Source organism: Scardinius erythrophthalmus (genome assembly GCF_964197995.2).
Source record: "Scardinius erythrophthalmus genome assembly, chromosome: 4".
Lineage (NCBI taxonomy): Eukaryota > Metazoa > Chordata > Actinopteri > Cypriniformes > Leuciscidae > Scardinius > Scardinius erythrophthalmus.
In genome coordinates, this window is record NC_138224.1 from 19,895,270 (window position 1) to 19,915,724 (window position 20,455).

The following is a 20,455-nucleotide window of genomic DNA, read 5'->3' on the forward strand; positions in this document are numbered from 1 at the left end:
TACTGACCTGTAATGCTGCCTGGATCATAATCATACACTTTTTGCTTGTTGGCCAGAGGAGAACTGGCCCCCGACTGAGCCTGGTTTCTCCCAAGGTTTTTTTTTTTTTTTCCATTCTGTCACCTTGATGGAGTTTTGGTTCCTTGCCACTGTTGCCTTGGCTTTTGGCTTGCTTAGTTGGGGACATTTAATATTCAACAATATTACTGATCTGCCTTACTCAAGGTGGACGATGATGCAATTTTCTTCTAGAAACAAACTTTGTTGTATTATATTCATGTTATCACTGTGAAGCTGCTTTGATACAATCTGTATTGTAAAAAGCGCTATATAAATAAAGGTGACTTGACTTGACTTGACAGACTGCAGCCCACATCAGAGAGGGAAGTAGAAAATGAAATGCAAGAAAACAGATGAACGTGCGTAATCCATTTCAATCTGCTGTAGATTCTCCAACAGAAAAAAAAATGCAATGGAGGAATAGTTATTTTGCCATTGGTTTAATGGCCATTGTACAGGAAAGAGGAAATGATGTCAGACTGAAGCTTCATCCATACTTCCTGTCCGTGAGGATTGTTGTGTGAGATCATTGGCATCCGAAATTGTGACCTCTCTGGGTTTGGTCATCTTGTGCCAGCGCTGAGAGGGAAAAATAATAACCAATGACAATTATTGTACTTTACTACAGAATAAAAGATAGAGAGAGAGAGAAATTGTTGGAAGGAAGGACATTTAGAATAAAGTAAATTTGGAATTTCCAAATGAAGGAAGTATGCAAATTTGGAAAAAATACATCCAGAGTGAAGTAGGTTTGCTTGCAAGTTTGTTCAGGAGGAAGAATGAAAGAAGGGAGGAAAGAGGTTTAGTTGAAAGGAAGTTCATGTGGGAGTATATTTGGAAGTTCGGAAGTTTGTTCAGAAGGGAAGTTTGAAAGGAAAGGACTTTCAAAGGTTTGACTGCAAGTTTATTCTGAAGGAAGGATGTATTTTTAATTATTCAGAGGTTTGTTTGCTTGGAACGAAGGAAGGAAGATTTGAAGGAAGTAGGGAAAGGAGTTTATAAAAAAGAAAGTACATTTGGAAATTCAGAACTTGTTACCCTGTTTGAAAGGAAGGAAGTTTGTGAGATCAAAATTAAGGATGTTTTGAATTCAGAAGGAAGATGGGAAGGAAGGGGGTTTATAGGGAAGGAAGTACATTTGGAAGCCGTTGGCAAAGAGGCAACTGTGACAAAATGTGAAAATTGTTAGGCCAGAAACAAACTGTCAGAAAAACAAACAAAAAAAACAATTAAATAAATAAATACTTTTAGGGGTACAGCAGTTTGTCACTGGGGCAGTACACTTAAAAGGACAACTTTATACCTTATCAACCCCTAAAAGTACTGTATGTAGCCTTAAGGCACTACAATTAACTTAAAGATGTCCCTTTATGGGTATTGCCCAAGGCTGTTGTACCCCAAAAGGTACAAGTTTTATAATATTTATCTGAGAGTGCACTAAATCCATCAGAGGTCTTGCCTGTCGGATGCTGCCTTTGGTAGTGATGAACATATAGATGATATATCCGGGTATAAGAATCATGGAAGAAAGCGACATTATCCAGCCAATGCCCTGACCCCAGGCCGGGTACACATACTTCCCTAATGTCAGAGGAGTCATTTCTATGGCACTGAATGTGAAAACACCCTACAATCAGGAAACACATAAGACAAATCAATCCTCAGTTCATTAAGGACATGAGTGTTTAACTGGATAACCAATTACGTAATTCACCATACAGTTGAATGAAAGGATAAAAGTGATTTAATTCATAGGATGTGTTCACACTTGGCATGTTTGGTTCGATTAAAAAGAGCCATGGTCCGATTGCTCTGTTAATGCGGTTCAAGTGTGAACGCTACCATCCGAAACCTGGTGCGCACCAAACAAGTGAACCCAGACTACTAAAAAGATGAGTCTCGATCCGCTTTTAAACGAACTCTGGTGCGGTTCGAATGAAATATCAACGCAACACAAACCAAAGTCAGGTCAACGAACCAAAAACAGGACATGAAGTCACAAGATGCAACCCTAAAAAATAGAGGTCAATTGATTATTCGGTTTTGCTGATTAACAGATAACGATTATCGATTATGGCACAGATGACCGATTGCTGGTGCAATTGGTTATCAGAAAAAATCTACACCGATACTTTTTCCGGGTTGCATCTGTTGCTGGATCAGCTGAGAAGGGCCCAATATCATTATACAGTACAAGAGCGGCCTCTAGAGGTGAAATAAAATCTAGCACTGATGCTTCGAGGAGTTTGTTTTGACATGTGAGGCAGCACACTGCATAGAGCGGGACATTTCAGATGTGGATTTAAAACAGACAACGAAACGGTATGTATACAGTACACTACAGTACGTTTTCATATCATTATGAAGTCATTAATTTGTTGACTAGATGCTGCATTAGTGTAGCCTGGCTCCGCCCTCCTACGTACTTCCGCTCAATTTCATTTTCCTTCAGTACTACGTCTGGGACTGCTGTATATTCTTAGGTTTCCAGAAACAAATTTTTTGTAGGACCAATCAGCGAATAGAGGGAGTGGCTGAGAACGATGACGTTGATGTGATCACACACATGACTAGCGTCGGCCAATAGTGAGCCTACGCATGACGTACAACACACAGACGCGCTGCTTTATCAAGACTCGAGGAACAGAGAGAAGGAAATGAATAGTGGAATAAAGTAGTTTTTTTTGTTTGTTTTTGCGCACAAAAAGTATTCTCGTCGCTTTATGAACTTTATAAAAGACAGACATCTTATTCTAAACATAATCCTCTGATCATTCGGACGACCACACGTTAGCGATTGGCTATGGCAGATCCTGAGTGACTCTGTGCAGATCCAATAGTTTTGAACTTTAACAGAGAACCCGCCTTCAAGGAAGTAAACGTTTCTCAATGGAGCGAGGCCAGACTCTCTGTACAAATGAAATGTACGAGAGTCTGGTAGAACCAGGCTAGCATTAGTGTAGAACAGCAGCATGTTTGTCGTCGAGGCTGAGAGGACGCTAACATTAGTATCATAAGCGGTTAAAACAATGTGACAAAAACACACACAAGCCCAACCCAAATGTTTAATGTCATGATTGTTAGCATCTATTTGAATTAATTTACATCCTGTTGGTCGCTTTTATGCATTCATTCTCCAAGCGAAGTTGCATATTTAAAGCTAGTGACTTAAGAAAGCAAATATGTTCATGCAGGCAACAGAAACATATCAGAAACAAATCAGAAACGCATCCAATTTCAGTTCTTTTTTATCTTCACTGTAATAGATCATTTGTTATTTTGATTAGATAATCATCAAGTGTTCTAAAATAGAAGCAAGTAAAGTGTGATATATACCTACAATACACGTGTATCTAATTTCAGTGCTATGGCCTTTGTGTAGATATGTAAAGAGCGCCATCTTCAAGCATAACTGTTTGGATTTATATGAAATGATAACAGTAAGTGTCCATTTGTATCCTTGACTAAGGTTAATATAAGTATTTTCATTGATAATTTCAACATTTACTAATAAATTTTTACATTTTAAAGTTGTGTCTCTTAACATTAGGTAATGCACTATGAATTAACATGAATGATGAGGAGGTATAAATAATAAATTAGTATTATTTATATTTAGAAAAGTCCAGTATATTTTCATGGTCCATTACTGTTGTTTTATTTCTATAATAAAGTTTAGCACTATTTTATATGTTATTTTGGTTTTCTTCATTATCCATTTAAAAAATAATTGGTTGATTAATCGGTTATCGGCATTGGTAAAATCCATTATTTCTCGACCTCTACTAAAAAGGACAGAATGCTCAAGCATACCTGTTTTTTACAAGTTGTCAGCTCCACCATATACCATGCAACGCATTCTCATCCTTGGGCGTCATATACTGACGCTTTTGACATTTCGTCTACATCGAACGCACATGGCACCCTTTAGCGTCAATATGAGACGCACAGAGCTTTGTTCGGTTATGGGTAGGTTTAGGTCTGGGGTAGGGTTAGGGTTAGACCGCTAGGAGGCGCCTTCTGGCCCATTTCTATCTGCGTCTCATATTGACGCTAAAGGGTGCCATGTGCGTTCGATGTAGACGAAATGTCAAAAGCGTCAGTATATGACGCCTTGGGATGAGAACGGGATACAATGAACACATTTAGCCCAGTGCACAGCATTGTTTTGGTTATATTGTTCTATTCGTTCGACAAGCAACATGTGTGTGTAGTTTTAAATATTTCGGTGTTAAAAATTATAGTGCAAACCAGGACTAAATATTTTATTTCTTTTTTTTTTTGGTCCGGATCAAAAGAACCAAGTGAACCGAACTACAAGTGTGAACGCATCTTTCAGTTGCAACCCTGTCTAGTTTAAAGTAGTTCAACTTTGAAAACATATCAAAGATGTTGCAAGTTGAAAGTGATACACTTACCAAACAAATTGTTGGAGTAAAGTACATCCAGCATTGTTTCCAAAAGCCACAAGGCCGATAACCAATCATGTCTTCAATATTTTTATAAAATTTCTCTGCGCCTAGAGAGAGAGAGAGAGAGAGAAGAGATGCATATACACACACACACACACACGCACACACACACACACACACACACACACACACACACACACACACACACACACACACACGCACACACACACACACACACACAAACACACAAGGGTTCAGAGACCTACATGTAGCCTACTAACTTTCATATATGACTCCCTCATATTTAAACGCAAAAAAGTCCATTGTCTATTGTTATTAGTGCAATGATGTTTGAAGCACTGCTCACACAGAAGCCACTTTCAAATCAACTCAACGTGGCAAATCTGCATGACCAACTTTAACAAATGCAAAATCTACATAGGGAAATCTTTTGCCCTCAAGTGAAATTCACAATCGCTATTGAAAAGCCCGTGAAAATTCATCAAATAAAGGTAAATGTCTCCGCACCTTGAGCTTAAACTGTATTTAACCCAGAATATTCCTTTAACATTATTGTACAGAGGTTAGCTTGAACTGTTCATTTTTAAGAAACTTTCGATCACATTCACATCTATATATATCTATATATCTATATATCTATATATATATATATATATATATATATATATATATATATATATATATAGATGTGAATGTGATCGAAAGTTTCTATATATATATATATATGTATATATGTATATATATATATATATATGTATATATATATATATATATATATATATATATATATATGTATATATATATATATATATATAGATGTGAATGTGATCGAAAGTTTCTATATATATATATTTTTTTTTTTTCACATATATTTGTCAAACTAAAAATGTCTCAACCCTGTCTAGTCTAAGTTTATATTAGGAGATGTACCGTAAAACCAAGAAATGGCGGTTGTCTCAAAGAAGATCAAGAACAGAAGACACATTCCACTGGCCGAGTAGTAGTCAAACAATTTGAACACGTATAAGCCGCCCTAAAAAAAGAGCACACACATTACTATAAGATCATAACTTACTGTCTGACGCTGAAGAGTAATAATAAAACAGAAATTTTCAGGCAGTCACCTGGGTGATGTTGGAGAAGCCAATCATGAAGGATACAATGCAGACAATGAGGATGAAGACTTTCTTTCTCTTCCTCAGGACTGTGGGATATTCGTCCATTAGAGCGGTTATGAAACCTTCCACTGTACAAAACTGTCACAGACAAGTGTGCATTATTATTCTCACGTCATTCACTGAAACAGTGCTTTCATGACGGTTGACCGCTGGACACTTTTATAAAAATGTACTGGAAACCATGTTTGAGCAATTCCACTTCACACATCAACATAATATATTAAATTACTAGCATTTTTTGTAGTTAGTTATTTTAAAATTACACTGTAAACAAAAGTTGCTGCCTTAAATTTTTAAGTACAATCACCTTGGATGTTTAAGTCATTTCAACTGACAAAAAAAAAAAAAAGACTTTAAAAACTTATTTTGATGAGTTAAAGCAATGTAAAAAACATATGTTATCATAACTTATTGATCATATAATTTTTTACAGTGTAGGAAATAGAAACAAGTATAGTATACCTTACAGACTGAATTTCTGCAGCAAAGCTTTGGAGTAACTTTAAAATTGTATGCTTTTTGTTACCTTTTTTTTTTTTTTTTTAAAGGAACACTCCACCGTTTTTTGAAATAGGGCTTATTCACCTTCTTTCCTACATTTAGATAGGTGGGCAAATGCAATCTATTTTGCAAATTTTGTCTCAGTGCATGCATTGTTTTAGTTTGACAGGGTCGGTGCTAGCTTAGCTTAGCATATTGAATGGAATCCTTTGTTGCCAGCTAGCATGTCCTGAGTAAAAGTGATATAAAAAATTAAAAAAACCCACCTAATTACTTCTTGTGGCCTGCGTATTCACAACAAGTACAAATAGCGATGCAGATTAACACTAGGCGATTTCCTAGGCAGATATTGACTTGGGACTATATATTAGGGGGAAGCACAGGCGAAGCACTGCTACTTGGGCGCAGAGATATCACGCCCAAGTAGCAGTGCTTCACCTGTGCTTCCCCCTAATATAGTCCTTAATATATAAGTCAATATCTGCCTGGGAAATCGCCTAGTGTTAATCTGCATCACTATTTGTACTTGTTGTGAATACGCAGGCCACAAGAAGTAATTAGGTGGTTTATTTTTATTTTTTATATCACTTTTACTCAGGACATGCTAGCTGGCAACAAAGGATTCCATTCATTATGCTAAGGGGAGCTAGCGCCGACCCTGTCAAACTAAAACAATGCATGCACTGAGACAAAAATGCATTTGCCCACCTATCTAAATGTAGGAAAGAAAGTGAATAAGCCCTATTTCAAAAAACGGTGGAGTGTTCCTTTAAGTAAATGAATGAGTTTCAAAATTTGGGCCAAAATAACTCTAAAACAAAATATTAATTAATTATTTATTATTAATATTTTCAAGTGAGATTTGTATGATACAATTGTTTAAGTTTGTTTTTAAGTTTCAAAGAGTCAATGCCTATGGTGTTACAGCAGTTACTTAATAGAAAGTAAACATAAAAAAAATAACTGTTGCTATATTTTATGTTTCTATAAGTTCTCTAACAATAGCTAAAATGGCTATGTGAAGAGACTAAATTTTATGTGCTGAATTCTCTTGTGATCAATTCTGTCACTGGCATAACTGTCACACACCTAACACAACAAAACTAAAATAACACCAAATGAATTATATGTAAATTGTTTAATTTGAATAATTAAAAAATCAAGAATAATGAATAATGGTGTGTGCGATGCTGCTAAATGTAGTACCATTAGAGGAGTATTGTGGGTTCGGTAAATCTCAGGCTCTAGCAATATAGCATTAAAATAATGCCATATATAGTGTCTGTGGAATAATGTGTCTCTAGTACCTGACTGTCCAACCCCAGCATCATGAGCATTGAGAAGAAGAGAATAGACCAGAGTGAAGACATGGGAAGCTGTGTGACTGCTTGTGGATAGGCCAGAAATGCCAAACCAGGACCTGAACATCATAAGTGTAGATATGAGTCCAATTTTACCATTTCAAACTTTACAACAACAAAAAAAGCATGTCTTGTTCATGCCAAATCATCAAATCATGATTGCTTTAAATACAATGTTCTGTAATAACTACTCTTTTTAAAAATATGCTATAGTTAGGTTAAGTTGCTAAAGTTTGCAATAATGGAATTTGTAAATGTATAAGAGACATAATGACCTGAAGCAGCCAGTTCTTCAATGGGTCTCTTTGTGATGTGCGACATAAAGCCCACAATGGAAAATATGACGATCCCAGCAAACATACTGGTGCAGGAGTTTATACAGCACACAATGATAGAATCTCTATAGATGGAACAACAATCATGTCAATTGAATCAAAAGTGAAAAAATTGTACACCACAAACTGAATATAATTTCAGAGAAAAGGTCATTCTGCACGTCAGATTGCATGACAAGTACACACCACATGTACATAATGTTTAAACATCTGGACAGAGACTAGTATTTCTTACTTGTAGACATTATTGTTGTAGGAGTTGTAACTTCCCAGAGCAATGAGAGAACCTAAACCCAAACCATACGAGAAGAAGATCTGAGTGGCAGCATCCAACCACACCTGAGAAGAAATGCAAAATGAGAAATATTGATAGGATCAGAACTGTCAGTGCATATTACCATTTTTGTTAGTTACATGCATTTGATTTATTATTTAGCCAACCTGAAGATTTCTGTAAACTACTTAAGCTCTTCTTAAAGTAAAGAGAGAACAGAAATATTGAGGATACCATATCTTTGAATAATAATGTCTGTAAAATACTGAAGCTTTCAATAAACTCTAAAATGGCATCCTCCGTGGACATAGAAAAGAGTAAAAGCTTGTCTGTGAAATTTACGGACAGCAACAGTTAAAGTCTCAGTAATATTTTAAGGGGGGCTTAGAGTATGGTCAGTTAAAACATTTTGGTTTTGCTCACTTACTCAGAAAAATGCTTATCCTAAAGCTTTAAATACGTCTCAAATATTATAAGTGAGTATGCTATAACATTTAAAACATCATTGAATTAATCTAGAAATGCAAAAAGGCTGATTACCTTCATAACACCCACACTGTATAATTGAAACAGTGGTTAAATGAAAAATAGTAAGGTGTGCAAACTATTGATAGTCAAAATAAACACATTCTCAAATACTGTATCAGCTTATTATGAAGTGCAGGCTATAGTCTATCTAATAGTTAATAATAAAAGATTCATTCTATCACATGTGGTTATTGGCTCAGGATCTGTGTATTGAAAATTGAATATGTACTTGTAACTTCATAATATTAATCAAATAAAAGGCCATTTAAGTGTAAAGTGGGTACAGTTTCATGAATATGTTTCTTTGCAAGTTCACTTTTGTTATAATGTTAAGATGCTTATCACATTTTAAATCATTATATTTTAATAATCTTTTGTTATGCTTTAAAAATAAGTTCACTTATTTTGATGTGTTGATGAACATACTAAAGCACATCGAAAGTACTTTAACAGTGTTATCCAATATTACATTTAAAGTTTATATATTTTAAATGTACTAAATTGCAAATGTATCATTACAAATGTAACTACAAACGTATTTTGTATAGTTGAATAGTAATGACATTATATTAAATAAAATATAAACATTAAATAAACTACTCTTCTCTAATATTTCATATAATTTCCAGAATTATTTATTTTACTGTATTATCATACTCAAAATTGTTTTCCACAAGGGTGTGAAAACACAAAGGGGTTTATGTTTTAGATTACCTTAATGTCAATATTGTACAACTTAGTGTCTATCATTGATGAAAAATGTGAATATATAATGTGAATATGAGCGCGGTCCTGTGAAATCAGCTGTCAGTCCGCTGAAAAATGTGACCCTGGACCACAAAACCAGTCACAAGTTGCACGGGTATATTTGTGGCAATAGCCAACAATACATTGTATGGGTCAATATTATTGATTTTTCTTTTACGCCCAAAATCATTAGGATATTAAGTAAAGATCATGTTCCATGAAGATATTTTGTAAATTTCCTACCATAAATATACAAAACATTTATTTTTGTGAGTGAATGCAGCACAATCGCGAACAAAGGCGATTTTTCTCAATGTTACGATTTTTTTGCACCCTCAGATTCCAGATTTTCAATTGTTGTTTCTCGCCCAAATATTGTCATATCCTAACAAACCATAGCATCAATGGAAAGCTTATTAGCTTATCAGCTTTCAGATGATGTATAAATCTCAATTTCAAAAAATTGACCCATGTGACTGGTTTTGTGGTCCAGGGTCACAAATTATTCCCCAGCACTTTCAAACATGAATGTTCTGAAATGATGTACATGTGTTTTAAGTTCTCAAATTCAAGATTCATACTTTAATATATCAAATATCATTCAAAATATAAAATACATTTCAGGATTTTTACCTCAGATTTTAAAAGCTTTTTGAAGTCTGGGGTGATGTAAAAGCGAACGCCATCTATCGCCCCAGGGAGAGTGACTCCACGGAAAAACAGAATAAAGAGCATGAAGTAGGGATATGTGGCTGAGAAATACACCACCTGAGGAGGCCGAGAGATAAATGAAAAGAGAGAGAGAGTTACAGAGTGAATCATTTTAAAGTAGGTGTAGAGGACAACATTATTAATATGTTAGTGTAATGCTTTCTCTGGCTTCTGTTTGATGATTGGTATTGGAACACAGTGTTTTTGCTGTGTAGGATAATGATTGCCCTTAATTAGTGATGTCCATCAAGGTTATAGAGTGTCGGAAAATGTATGTCTTCTTCCCCAGAGCAGAGATCACATTAAAATTCAATTATCCTCAGAGAAAGGGCAGATAAAGAGAGCCATTTTCCCTTCTCTCCAGGAAAATAAATAAATAAATAAATAATTAAAATGGCTTACAATTTAAGACATGTCCGTCGGCTACTCATCATAGTGCTTAAACTGTGCAATTTCTGCAACACTTATGTCAAAAAATGGACTTGGACAACAAGAATGTATAATATGCTAAATAAATACATTATGTATATCGAGAAAGTAATGAGATTGAACTGAGCTTCCACAGTTGAGTTTCCTGCTTCTTTTTCCTAAGGGGAAAAACAGTTCTGAAGAGATCGCAAAACTGTGCTCAGACTTGCCAAAGTCTGCAATTTAAAGTTAAAGATCTGAACTCAAAGGTTTCTCATCAAATGCTTCCAAGACTCTTTTGTAGAAAGAAACAACACAATACATAAAACATGATTTATAACTTCATGAAGTCAACTGGGCTTTGAAAAATCAACCTCTGATCGATAAAGCTTGCCCTGAAATGGAAAAAAAAAACAAGAAGAAACCAAAAGCAAGCCTGTGAATAAATGAGATAAAAGAGAAGGCAAGTATGCACAAAGAGGGTGAGGATAGGTAAGAAATAGGAAATACAACATTCTGGGTTGTTGTATGAGGAATAGAAATAATATCACACCTTCCCCGTCCACTCCACTCCTTTCCAGATTGAGAAATAAACAAGAATCCAAGACAACGCCAAAGTTCCAACCAACGGCCAGCGCAATTCCCCTGGTTCCTCCAAACCATTTGTTAACTGATGCATGTTCCTCCTATAGAGTTAACAAATATCTGTTAGTTAGGAATTAAACATTTAAACACTTTTGTTGGTCAATGTTTTGAATGGGAAAGAAAGAAATAGTCAAAGAAAAAGTTTAACCAGTGCTATCGCACGACCAATTCGTACGAATTCGTACAAACGAGTACGAGGTGGCTAATTTGTACGAATTCGTACAACCTCACTCGTACAAATTTGTACGATTTTTCTAAACCCCAGTGATGGGTAAGTTTAAGGGCGGGGTCAGGGCTAGGTCATTCGTACGAATTCATACGAATTGGACAACTCAAAAAATATGTACGATTTAGCAAAAATCATACAAATTCGTACGAGTGAGGTCATATGAATTCATGCGAATTAGCCACCTCGTAAAATGCGTACAAATTGCCGTGAGATTGGGTTGGTAACACATTTGCACATTCAAACTTACACGTCAGGGTTTGATGTCAATGATTCCAAACTTGACTTCAATCTTGTGCATGACATAACCGATCAAATTTGTGCAAAGGCCTTCTTGTACACGACCAAATTTGAGATTATGAGTGCTGTGGTCAAGACTTATTCAAAATGTAGAAAAGGGCAGTGTGAACATTGTTCCAACTATTGTGCTCCACAGATGAAGGTAAATGAAAACAAAACAAGAAAATGATTCTTGAAGGAATCAGAAAAAGTCTAACCACTTGTACTAACCACTAAGCACAGCTTAGACAGGGAAATATCTATTTGATCAGTGCAACAGGATTTTAGCTTACAATACAACAAGTGTTGAAATCTCAATTGTGTTGACTCACTCCCAGAACTCAGTGACGGCGCTGGTCAGGTTGGTGGTGTCCATCAAACTGTAGTTGGAAAAGCAGCGATCAGTGTTCCAAGGGTGATCACAGGTTTGCCATGGTAACTCCTAAAGAGAGAGAGCATATTAAAATGGGTGAAGATCTGGGATACCCTTGTGAAAGGAAAGTGTGCTTCACTGTTGTCACATGTATGTTCTATTATTTTCCTGTGTTTTCCCTGAGTTTGCAGTTATCGTCAGTTTTCCTGGTTGTTAATTAGTTCCTGCACCTGTTCTGTTCACACTTGTAGTGTGCTTCAATAATTAAAAGAATATTTAACAAACTGTACTTGCAGATAATATAATATTAAAGAAATAAAAGACCACTTAAGTGTATTTAATGAGAGTACACCGTGTTTCTTAACATATTTACATACATTTTTAAAATGTTCACTTTGTAATAATGATGTCAAACTAAAGGTTTACTATAAATGTTTGTCAGAACATGTGACATCACATTTTAACCATATTTCAAAGATAACAGATGTAATTATGAAATTACATAAAAAAAAAATAATTATCCTACTTAAAGGTGCTGTATGTAACTTTTTTTTATAAAATGAATCCTTTTTTTATTGGCCGTCTGTGAAGGGGTTGTAATCACACATTACATTGATCCACTTTTCGTGTTTTGCTATTACCTCTGAAGGCCAGTAATCCTATTTTTATGTGAAGTCTCCGGGTCGGATTTTCTGCGAAATCCACCGGATGTGACGTGCACGCGCGCTCCCGAGCCTACAGTCTATTGCAACTGCACTGCAGCTAACGACATGGAGTCTGATAACACCAAAAAACGACCTGCCTCCAGCACAACACAGACTCCAACACAAACTCCATATATATATATATATATATATATATATATATATATATATATATATATATATATATATATATATATATATATAAAATATATCTGCTGAAGCTCGTCAGGCCAAACGTCAATCGGATCGACTCAGGACGAAAACACGGATCAACATAGGCAGAGCGTTTGAATTATGGAGAGACCTCCGTTTTGAAATAGCAAGGTAAAATATAACATACATAAGACATGAAATGAATACAAAAGACTGTTCCATGATAACAAAAAGCAGGTGCTTTAGGATGTAACTTTTATTTTATGTACTAGATCTACTGTCTAACGTCACTCATCCCACTACTATCATATTGTTTATAATACACATTTCCAGACATGTACAGTACAGTAATATTACTTCCTACTGTCTTATTGTTACACTGAAATTGTCCAGTCTAGTTGACTAACCGTTTTCGTTTTCATTCATTGACCTATGTTGACATTGCTGATTGTGAAAGATACACGAATAGTTAGTGAAATAATGCTAGATAACACCACATGTCGGCAAAATACAGTCAATGTAACGTTATCATGGTACGAGCATGGAGCATTAGTTCTACGTCAAGCTGATAAAAGTAGCCTATTATGGTAATGTTGCAGTGGGAGTTTACAAGAGTTTCCAGCATGTTGTGTGATGCTTTCTCCGTTGTGTTGAAAGTCTCAGTGTGGCCGCCGGTAGTGAGTTCGCGCTCTTGAGTTTGAGCACGCGCACGAGCGCTGTTGTTGCAATCTGAAACATCACCGCTAGAGGCCGCTGGATCCTACATACAGCACCTTTAAGTGGTTCAGCTAATTGCATTTAATAAAAATCCTTAATTAAACGATGATTCAATTTCCATTTAGTTGCAATTAACATGCAAATAAGTGTATGAAAATATTCCACTTAAGTAGGGGGGGGTGGTGTGGCGCAGTGGATAAGACACATGCCTTTGGTGTGAGAGACCCGGGTTCGAATCCACTGTAAGGCACCAATGTGTCCCTGAGCAAGACACTTAACCCCTAGTTGCTCCAGAGGCGTGCGACCTCTGACATATATAGCAATTGTAAGTCGCTTTGGATAAAAGCGTCAGCTAAATGAATAAATAAAAAAAATAAATAAATAAAATAAAGTATAATCTTTTAAAGTAGCCTATATTATTTGTGTTAAGATAATAATCTTTTGAAAAGTATGCTAAGTAAGTGTTCTTCTTTGAAGTTGTTTTTTATTTGGTTACTATGCAGTTGCTAGGGTTCGAGGTGGTTACCAGGGCGTTGCTATGCTTAGTAGTTTATTTCCATCACATGCCATTTTGGTCATTTAAGTGTTCTTGGTTGTTGCTGGAATGTGTTCTTTCTGACTGGTTACGGTCCCTCCTCCAATGTAAGCCTGCAAGATTTTTCCCCACTCCATTCCAGTATATATATATATATATATATATATATATATATATATATATATATATATATATATATATATATAAATAAAAAGCATTAAAAAATAACAGCACAATGCTTTCAGAAAATAAAGGCCTTTTTTGTTTCAGATTCCCTCTTCACTGCTTTAGAGACAAGCTCTTATTCCCATGGCAGAAACTGCACTTCGATTTCCACAAAACAGAGGCAGTTATTATTTCTGTGGAGCCTTTAAAACACTCTCTAGAGCAAAGACAGAGCCACAGAAAGCTTAAGGGGGTCAAGGAGGCGGAGAGGGATACAGAGAAAAGGGAGGAAGGGAGAACTTGAAAGAAGGAGCAATTCTGAGAAGACTTTCAAGAAATTCCAGGCAAGTGTAGCTCAATTCACTGGAGACACGGATGGTGAGAATTAACACCACAAAACCTATTTGACCAATGAATGCAATTAAAAAATCATTGTGATAGCTTAACATTTTTTTTTTTCATTAAGTAATCAAATTATTATTTAGAGATCAAAGGATAACATATAACAAACAAAACCCCCACATTCTCATGCAAAAAGTTGATGAGTCATTTTAAATTATAGTAGACAAAATAAATTTTGAGAGAGAGAGAGAGAGAGAGAGAGAGAGAGAGAGAGTAGAATGCACATTGGTGACTTTGTGCTTTTTGATAGACACTCACCGCTTTGAAAGAGCTGAAGAGGTAGTAGAGAGCCCAGGCAATGATGATGATGTAATAGATGTTGAGCCAGAAGGACAGAACCACAGCAGCCAGACCCACACCTGACACAAGAGGAGCTTTTGAGTGAAACCTCAGGTGATGAAGCACAAATACCTGCTCCACCTGCCTAGATCTGCTTCAGGATTTATATATGCCTATTCATGCTGCAGCAGCATATCTTAAATGTACACTGCAGCTTGTCTGTGTATCATTGGCATACCTGCTCAGCAACAGCATGCTCATCCGATCTAGTCGCCACTACCAAATACAATTACATTTTCATATCCATTAACATGCTAAAACTATTGTGAGAATGAATTTTCCGAAACACTCTTGAAACTGTTGACCAATCACAACTGGTCCATTCGATTCAGAACGGAAGAGAGCGTTACAGGGAAGAGAGGAGCTGCAATAATGTAAAATATGTAAAAATAAAATTAAAAATAAAATAAAATTAATGCATGAAGACCTATTCTAGTAGAAAACAAAAACAAAATCAAGACTGAAAGAGTTCCTAATAGGTCCTGTCTGCGCTGTTAGAGTCACCAAATAGAACTACAAAACTATCGACTCAAAAAAGTTTCAAACACACCCCATCTGCCATTGGTTGAAAAAACAAGTAGTTCCACCACTAGACATTGGTTTAATGTTATTATGTATAACAAATTCTGGCTGCTAAAACAGATTGTAATTTGATGATGGTACAAAACATACAGTGAGGCAATGGTTCTCAGTAAGAACTCCACAAATAGCTAATGTGTATGTAAATATTTCTCACCTTTCATCATGGGTATTAATTTCCATACTCCCAGTCCCCCTACTGATGTGTACTGTCCTAATGATGTCTCTAGCAGAAAGAGCGGGATACCAGCAAACACCAGAGTAGTGAAGTATGGGATGAGAAAAGCTCCTAAAGACAAAGTAATACAAAATTAGCATTAGCATCTAGAAGAAAAGAAAAATAATTGGAGCATGATTCTGTGTGCCATTTGGTCAATCACCTTTTGGATAGCTGAAATATTTTGGTGCTCTATAGTAGAAACTTGTGAAATCATTTCACTTGGAATGGCTGGTTGTCTTGCTGGTCAAGCTAGTTAAGTAATCTGATAAGAACCAAGGCACACCACCATCCCATGGTACGGACCAGCACCATAAATGTAACATAATGCTAGTGATCATCCATGCAGTCAGTCTGTCTCACATCCATTGTTCAAGCCACATTGGTTCAACAATATATAACTGGCATTAATGGTATTATCACACAGGCAGTGGAATAATAACTTATGCTAATGTATCTGTTTGAAATCAAGTAAGAATTTTACTATATACACTACAAACTATAGATTGTACTGCATATTAGCTTTCTTACTCTGCTCAAGAGCTTGATCTAAGTCCATGTCATACTAACAAGAAACTGTGTTTATAATCAATTTTCCATGATGTTTGCGAATGTTTGTTGGAACTATGATTGTGGGAAACACATTCAACTAACAACGGAACTTGCAACCATAGTTGCTTTTGGGAAACACACCGCTGGTCTTTTTCGTAGTAAAAACTGGGTTGATATTCTATAATATAAAATTACACATGCCCATCTAGCTTCTTCAAACTGTTTCTGGGTCATGAGAACAACATTTCTTGGCCCTGGCACAATATTCTTGTCAAACTAAGTCCTATTCCTATCCCACACCTAAACTAACCATTAACTACACCTAAAATCAGAGGCAAATGTATCTTCTCAGCAGCTTATAGGAACACGCCGACTTTTTGGGACTTTAGCTTATTCACCGTATCCCCCAGAGTTAGATAAGTCCATACATACCCTTTTCACCTCCATGTGTGCCGTAACTCTGTCTGACGCACCCACCGCTAGCCTAGCTTAGCACAAAGACTGGAGGTAAATGGCTCCAGCTAGCATACTGCTCCCAATAAGTGACAACATAACGCCAACATTTTCCTATTTATAGTCACAGCATGTACAAATAACGAGGTCACCTGAGACACAGCCATCTTCTAACCGTATACTTACTGGGCACTATATTCTCAGAAGGCGAAGCAGTGCTACTTGGGCGGAGTGATTTACTCCAACTCTGAGCGAACTCTCTGCTCCTCACCACAGGGCGGCTTCTCAGGTGCTGCGAGCAAATCACTCTGCCCAAGTAGCAGTGCTTCGCCCTCTGAGAATATAGTTCCCAGTATGTATACAGTTTTGAAGATGGCTGTGTCTCATGTGACCTTGTTATTTGTACACACTGTGACTATACAAATCACAACATGTAAATAGGAAAATGTTGGCATTATTTTGTCACTTATTGGGAGCAGTAGGCTAGCTGGAGCCATTTATCTCTAGTCTTTGTGCTAAGCTAGGCTAGCAGTGGGTGCGTCAGACAGAGTTACGGCACGCACGGAGATGAAAAGGGTATGTATGGACTTATCTAACACTGGGGGATGCGGTGAATAAGCTAAAGTCCCAAAAAGTCAGCGTGTTCCTTTAACAGTAATAGCTTTGTCAGTCTTCTCTTACCTCCACCATTCTTTCCGCAAAGATATGGGAACCTCCACACATTTCCAAGCCCAATGGCATATCCAACGCAGGACAGCAGAAAGTCAAATTTTCCCTTCCATGCTCCTCTGTCTGGTACTTTATTCTCCTTCTCCTCTTCTACAGGAACACTGTTGTGACGGAGGTCCTCAAACGGGATAGCCTGCTTCACGTCTGAGGGTGAGTTGAGGTCCACCGTGCTCTGGCCAGTCTTCCCCATCACAGGAACACCGTCACACCACCGTCAGATAATAATCCACCTCAGTCCAGTAATGTATTATTGAGTTGTCAAGTGCAGGGATACTGACTGTGAATGTTTGCACACAACACATTAAATGGGATTTCTGGGGAAAACATTATGTCACAGTGTAAAAAAGCAAAGATTAAAAAAAATATTTAACAGTAATATCTTGCTGTAAATACTGCATTTAGAATTTTACTGTGAAATCAATGCAGGTTAGATATTTGTTTCTACAGTAAACCATTGATCAGAACTGGAAGTGGTAATGTTGTACTAAATTATAGTATAGAATTGTATAATTGTATGTATAAACAACTGGGGTTATAACATCGTTTTTCCGGCCAGTTGATTATACCTAGAATATCAAAATCGACTGCTGGCAGGAGATCTTTCTCCTATTTAGCACCAAAACTTTGGAACAGTCTTCCTACCATTGTCTGGGAAGCAGACACACACTGTCAGTTCAAAGCTAGACTAAAAACACATCTCTTTGACCTAGCGTTCACATAATACATTATAGACTCCTATAATTCAATGTTAGGCTGCATAGATTAGGTCAGCTGGAACCGGGAACACTTCCCATAAATCCTGATGTACTCGTTACATCATAAGAAGAATGGCATCTAAGCTAATTTTAGTGTCTTTTTTATCCCGAGGTTTTCCCGCAGCCAGCCGGATCCAGGCCGTATCCAGATCTGATGAAGGACCTTCGCCTGGACCCGATCCAACGCAGTGCTGAAGTGCCAACTAGTCTCTCCCTATGGAGGATCCCTTTACCACTCTACAGATAAAGCGTTGTCGGGAAACTCAATTCGCGTACCTACCCCGAATTGATAAAATAAAATAAAATTAGGCTTGGTTTGTAGGGAATTCCAAACCTGCGCACATATATTCAAAAGCACATAACTATAGAACTAATTCTTAATGCGCATGTGAACGCCATCTGCGTTTCTCACAGGTTCGCGTTTAAAGTCTGTGAAGAGAGAATGGTGTCGTCTTAGCGGCCCCAAATTTAATAACAAATGATTGTTGCGATGGAAGCGAATCAATCAAAACTAACTTTAGCTGGAAAATAACTTTATTAAAGAACCGCTATAAAGCCAAAACAATCTCTGTTACCTTAAATTATACGTTTATCTCTGTAAAGCTGCTTTGAAACAATCTACATTGTTAAAAGCGCTATATAAATGAAGATGACTTGACTTGACTTGACTAGTTATGTTATCACACTATTAATGTGTAAATACACAGTATGAGATAATTGCAATGGAGACATGGATAATCATTGTGATTCCACAGCACAGTGGTGCTACATCAATTTTGGGCTCATAATTTTGTACAAGGATTACATAGGCCCTGTCCCGAATGGCACCCTAAACTCTCATGGCCTTCCTACGAGTCCGCACTTTTGCGACGTAACTGACTGTCGGGAAGAATTCTGCTGCGGAGCTCGCCTAAACCTCAGAACATGCCATTTTAAGTCCACAAGACTGTATAAAGTATGCCATTTGTGACAGGGCCATAGTGGTGTATAGGTTAATATTTACAATGTCTTATACCGTCAACTTATGCTTTGTGATCAATATACAGTAAGATACAGAATTAAAACGACATGTTTTTGCATGTCTGTTTGTTTTTTGCATATGTTTTACATGTATAGTATCTGTATAAATTGTCCTAGCTCTACTTAACCTTGTAATTTCACTTTAAGTCAAATTAAACCACCTTCATTCTACAGACGGGGCAGTTCAAGAGAATCATTAACTTTCCTGACAGACATGCTGATTATCAGATTGACTTAATGAAGACACTAATTCTTGTCCATGTCCTACTGATGTGTTGAATTCATCAACATTTATTTGTGATTAACTGAAACCTTGAAAGTCTCCAACCTGCATGCCAATGCATAACAAAATCACCCTCAGATTTTTCATTGTTTTCATTTAAAGAACAGTCATTATACATCTGGAAACAGTATCATTAAACCATGGTAGTTCACAGTAAGCAATTCAATGTGAATCAAGTTTGCCTCAGGCTCACAGAGTATTTGAAAAATCTCCAACATTTCCTCTGCATCCTTTAACGGCTTTTAAGTGGCTACAAGCTACAGAGGAAATTGAATACAGACGTATTGATCAAGGTTTGCATCAATAGACAATAGAGTTCCCAGCTCATTAAATTTTTACCACACTATAAGAGAAGGAAATAACTGTACCTCTGAGACGTCTTTATTCGGCAGTTAGGTGAGTCGAGATGCCACCAGCTAGAGGTGAACTCAAACGTATCCACAAGTGACTTAACAGATCTTAACTGTTGGACTATACCAACTACCCAGCGCCTTCATTCACAACAGAACCAAAAGAAACTGACCCAATGTCCCAGCTAGGGCAAAAAGTTTCCCTTTCTCTCTTTCGCTCTATGTATCTGGAGGGGCCCTCTATGCCCTGGTGTTCCTGTGGCTGGTATTGAGCTGCAGATAATAAACTTCGACCTGTTGTTTGATAGGATTATCGCTTTACCACACTGAGAGCCCGAGGCTACCAAATAAGAGTCGATTGCCGTGATCCAATATTTTGTGCGCGTGTGTGTGTGCGTATTAGTTGTGTATCAGTGTGTGCTTTTGTGTGCAACGACTCTTGT

The 20,455-nt window shown here is 36.8% G+C and overlaps 1 protein-coding gene across 1 annotated transcript; it reads right to left on the minus strand.

Moving 5' to 3' along the window:
• Nucleotides 1-491: 491 nt before the first annotated feature.
• slc6a1l (solute carrier family 6 member 1, like) lies at nt 492-17,794 on the minus strand (the record flags this gene model as incomplete). Its single annotated transcript, XM_081362650.1, has 14 exons — nt 492-639; nt 1,520-1,687; nt 4,479-4,579; nt 5,424-5,526; nt 5,618-5,749; nt 7,480-7,592; nt 7,809-7,933; nt 8,104-8,207; nt 10,051-10,185; nt 11,090-11,222; nt 12,019-12,128; nt 14,994-15,094; nt 15,811-15,942; nt 17,557-17,794. The coding sequence occupies 14 exons, from the start codon at nt 17,792-17,794 to the stop codon at nt 535-537; spliced, it is 1,800 nt and encodes a 599-aa protein (XP_081218776.1). The 3' UTR covers nt 492-534.
• Nucleotides 17,795-20,455: the final 2,661 nt, after the last annotated feature.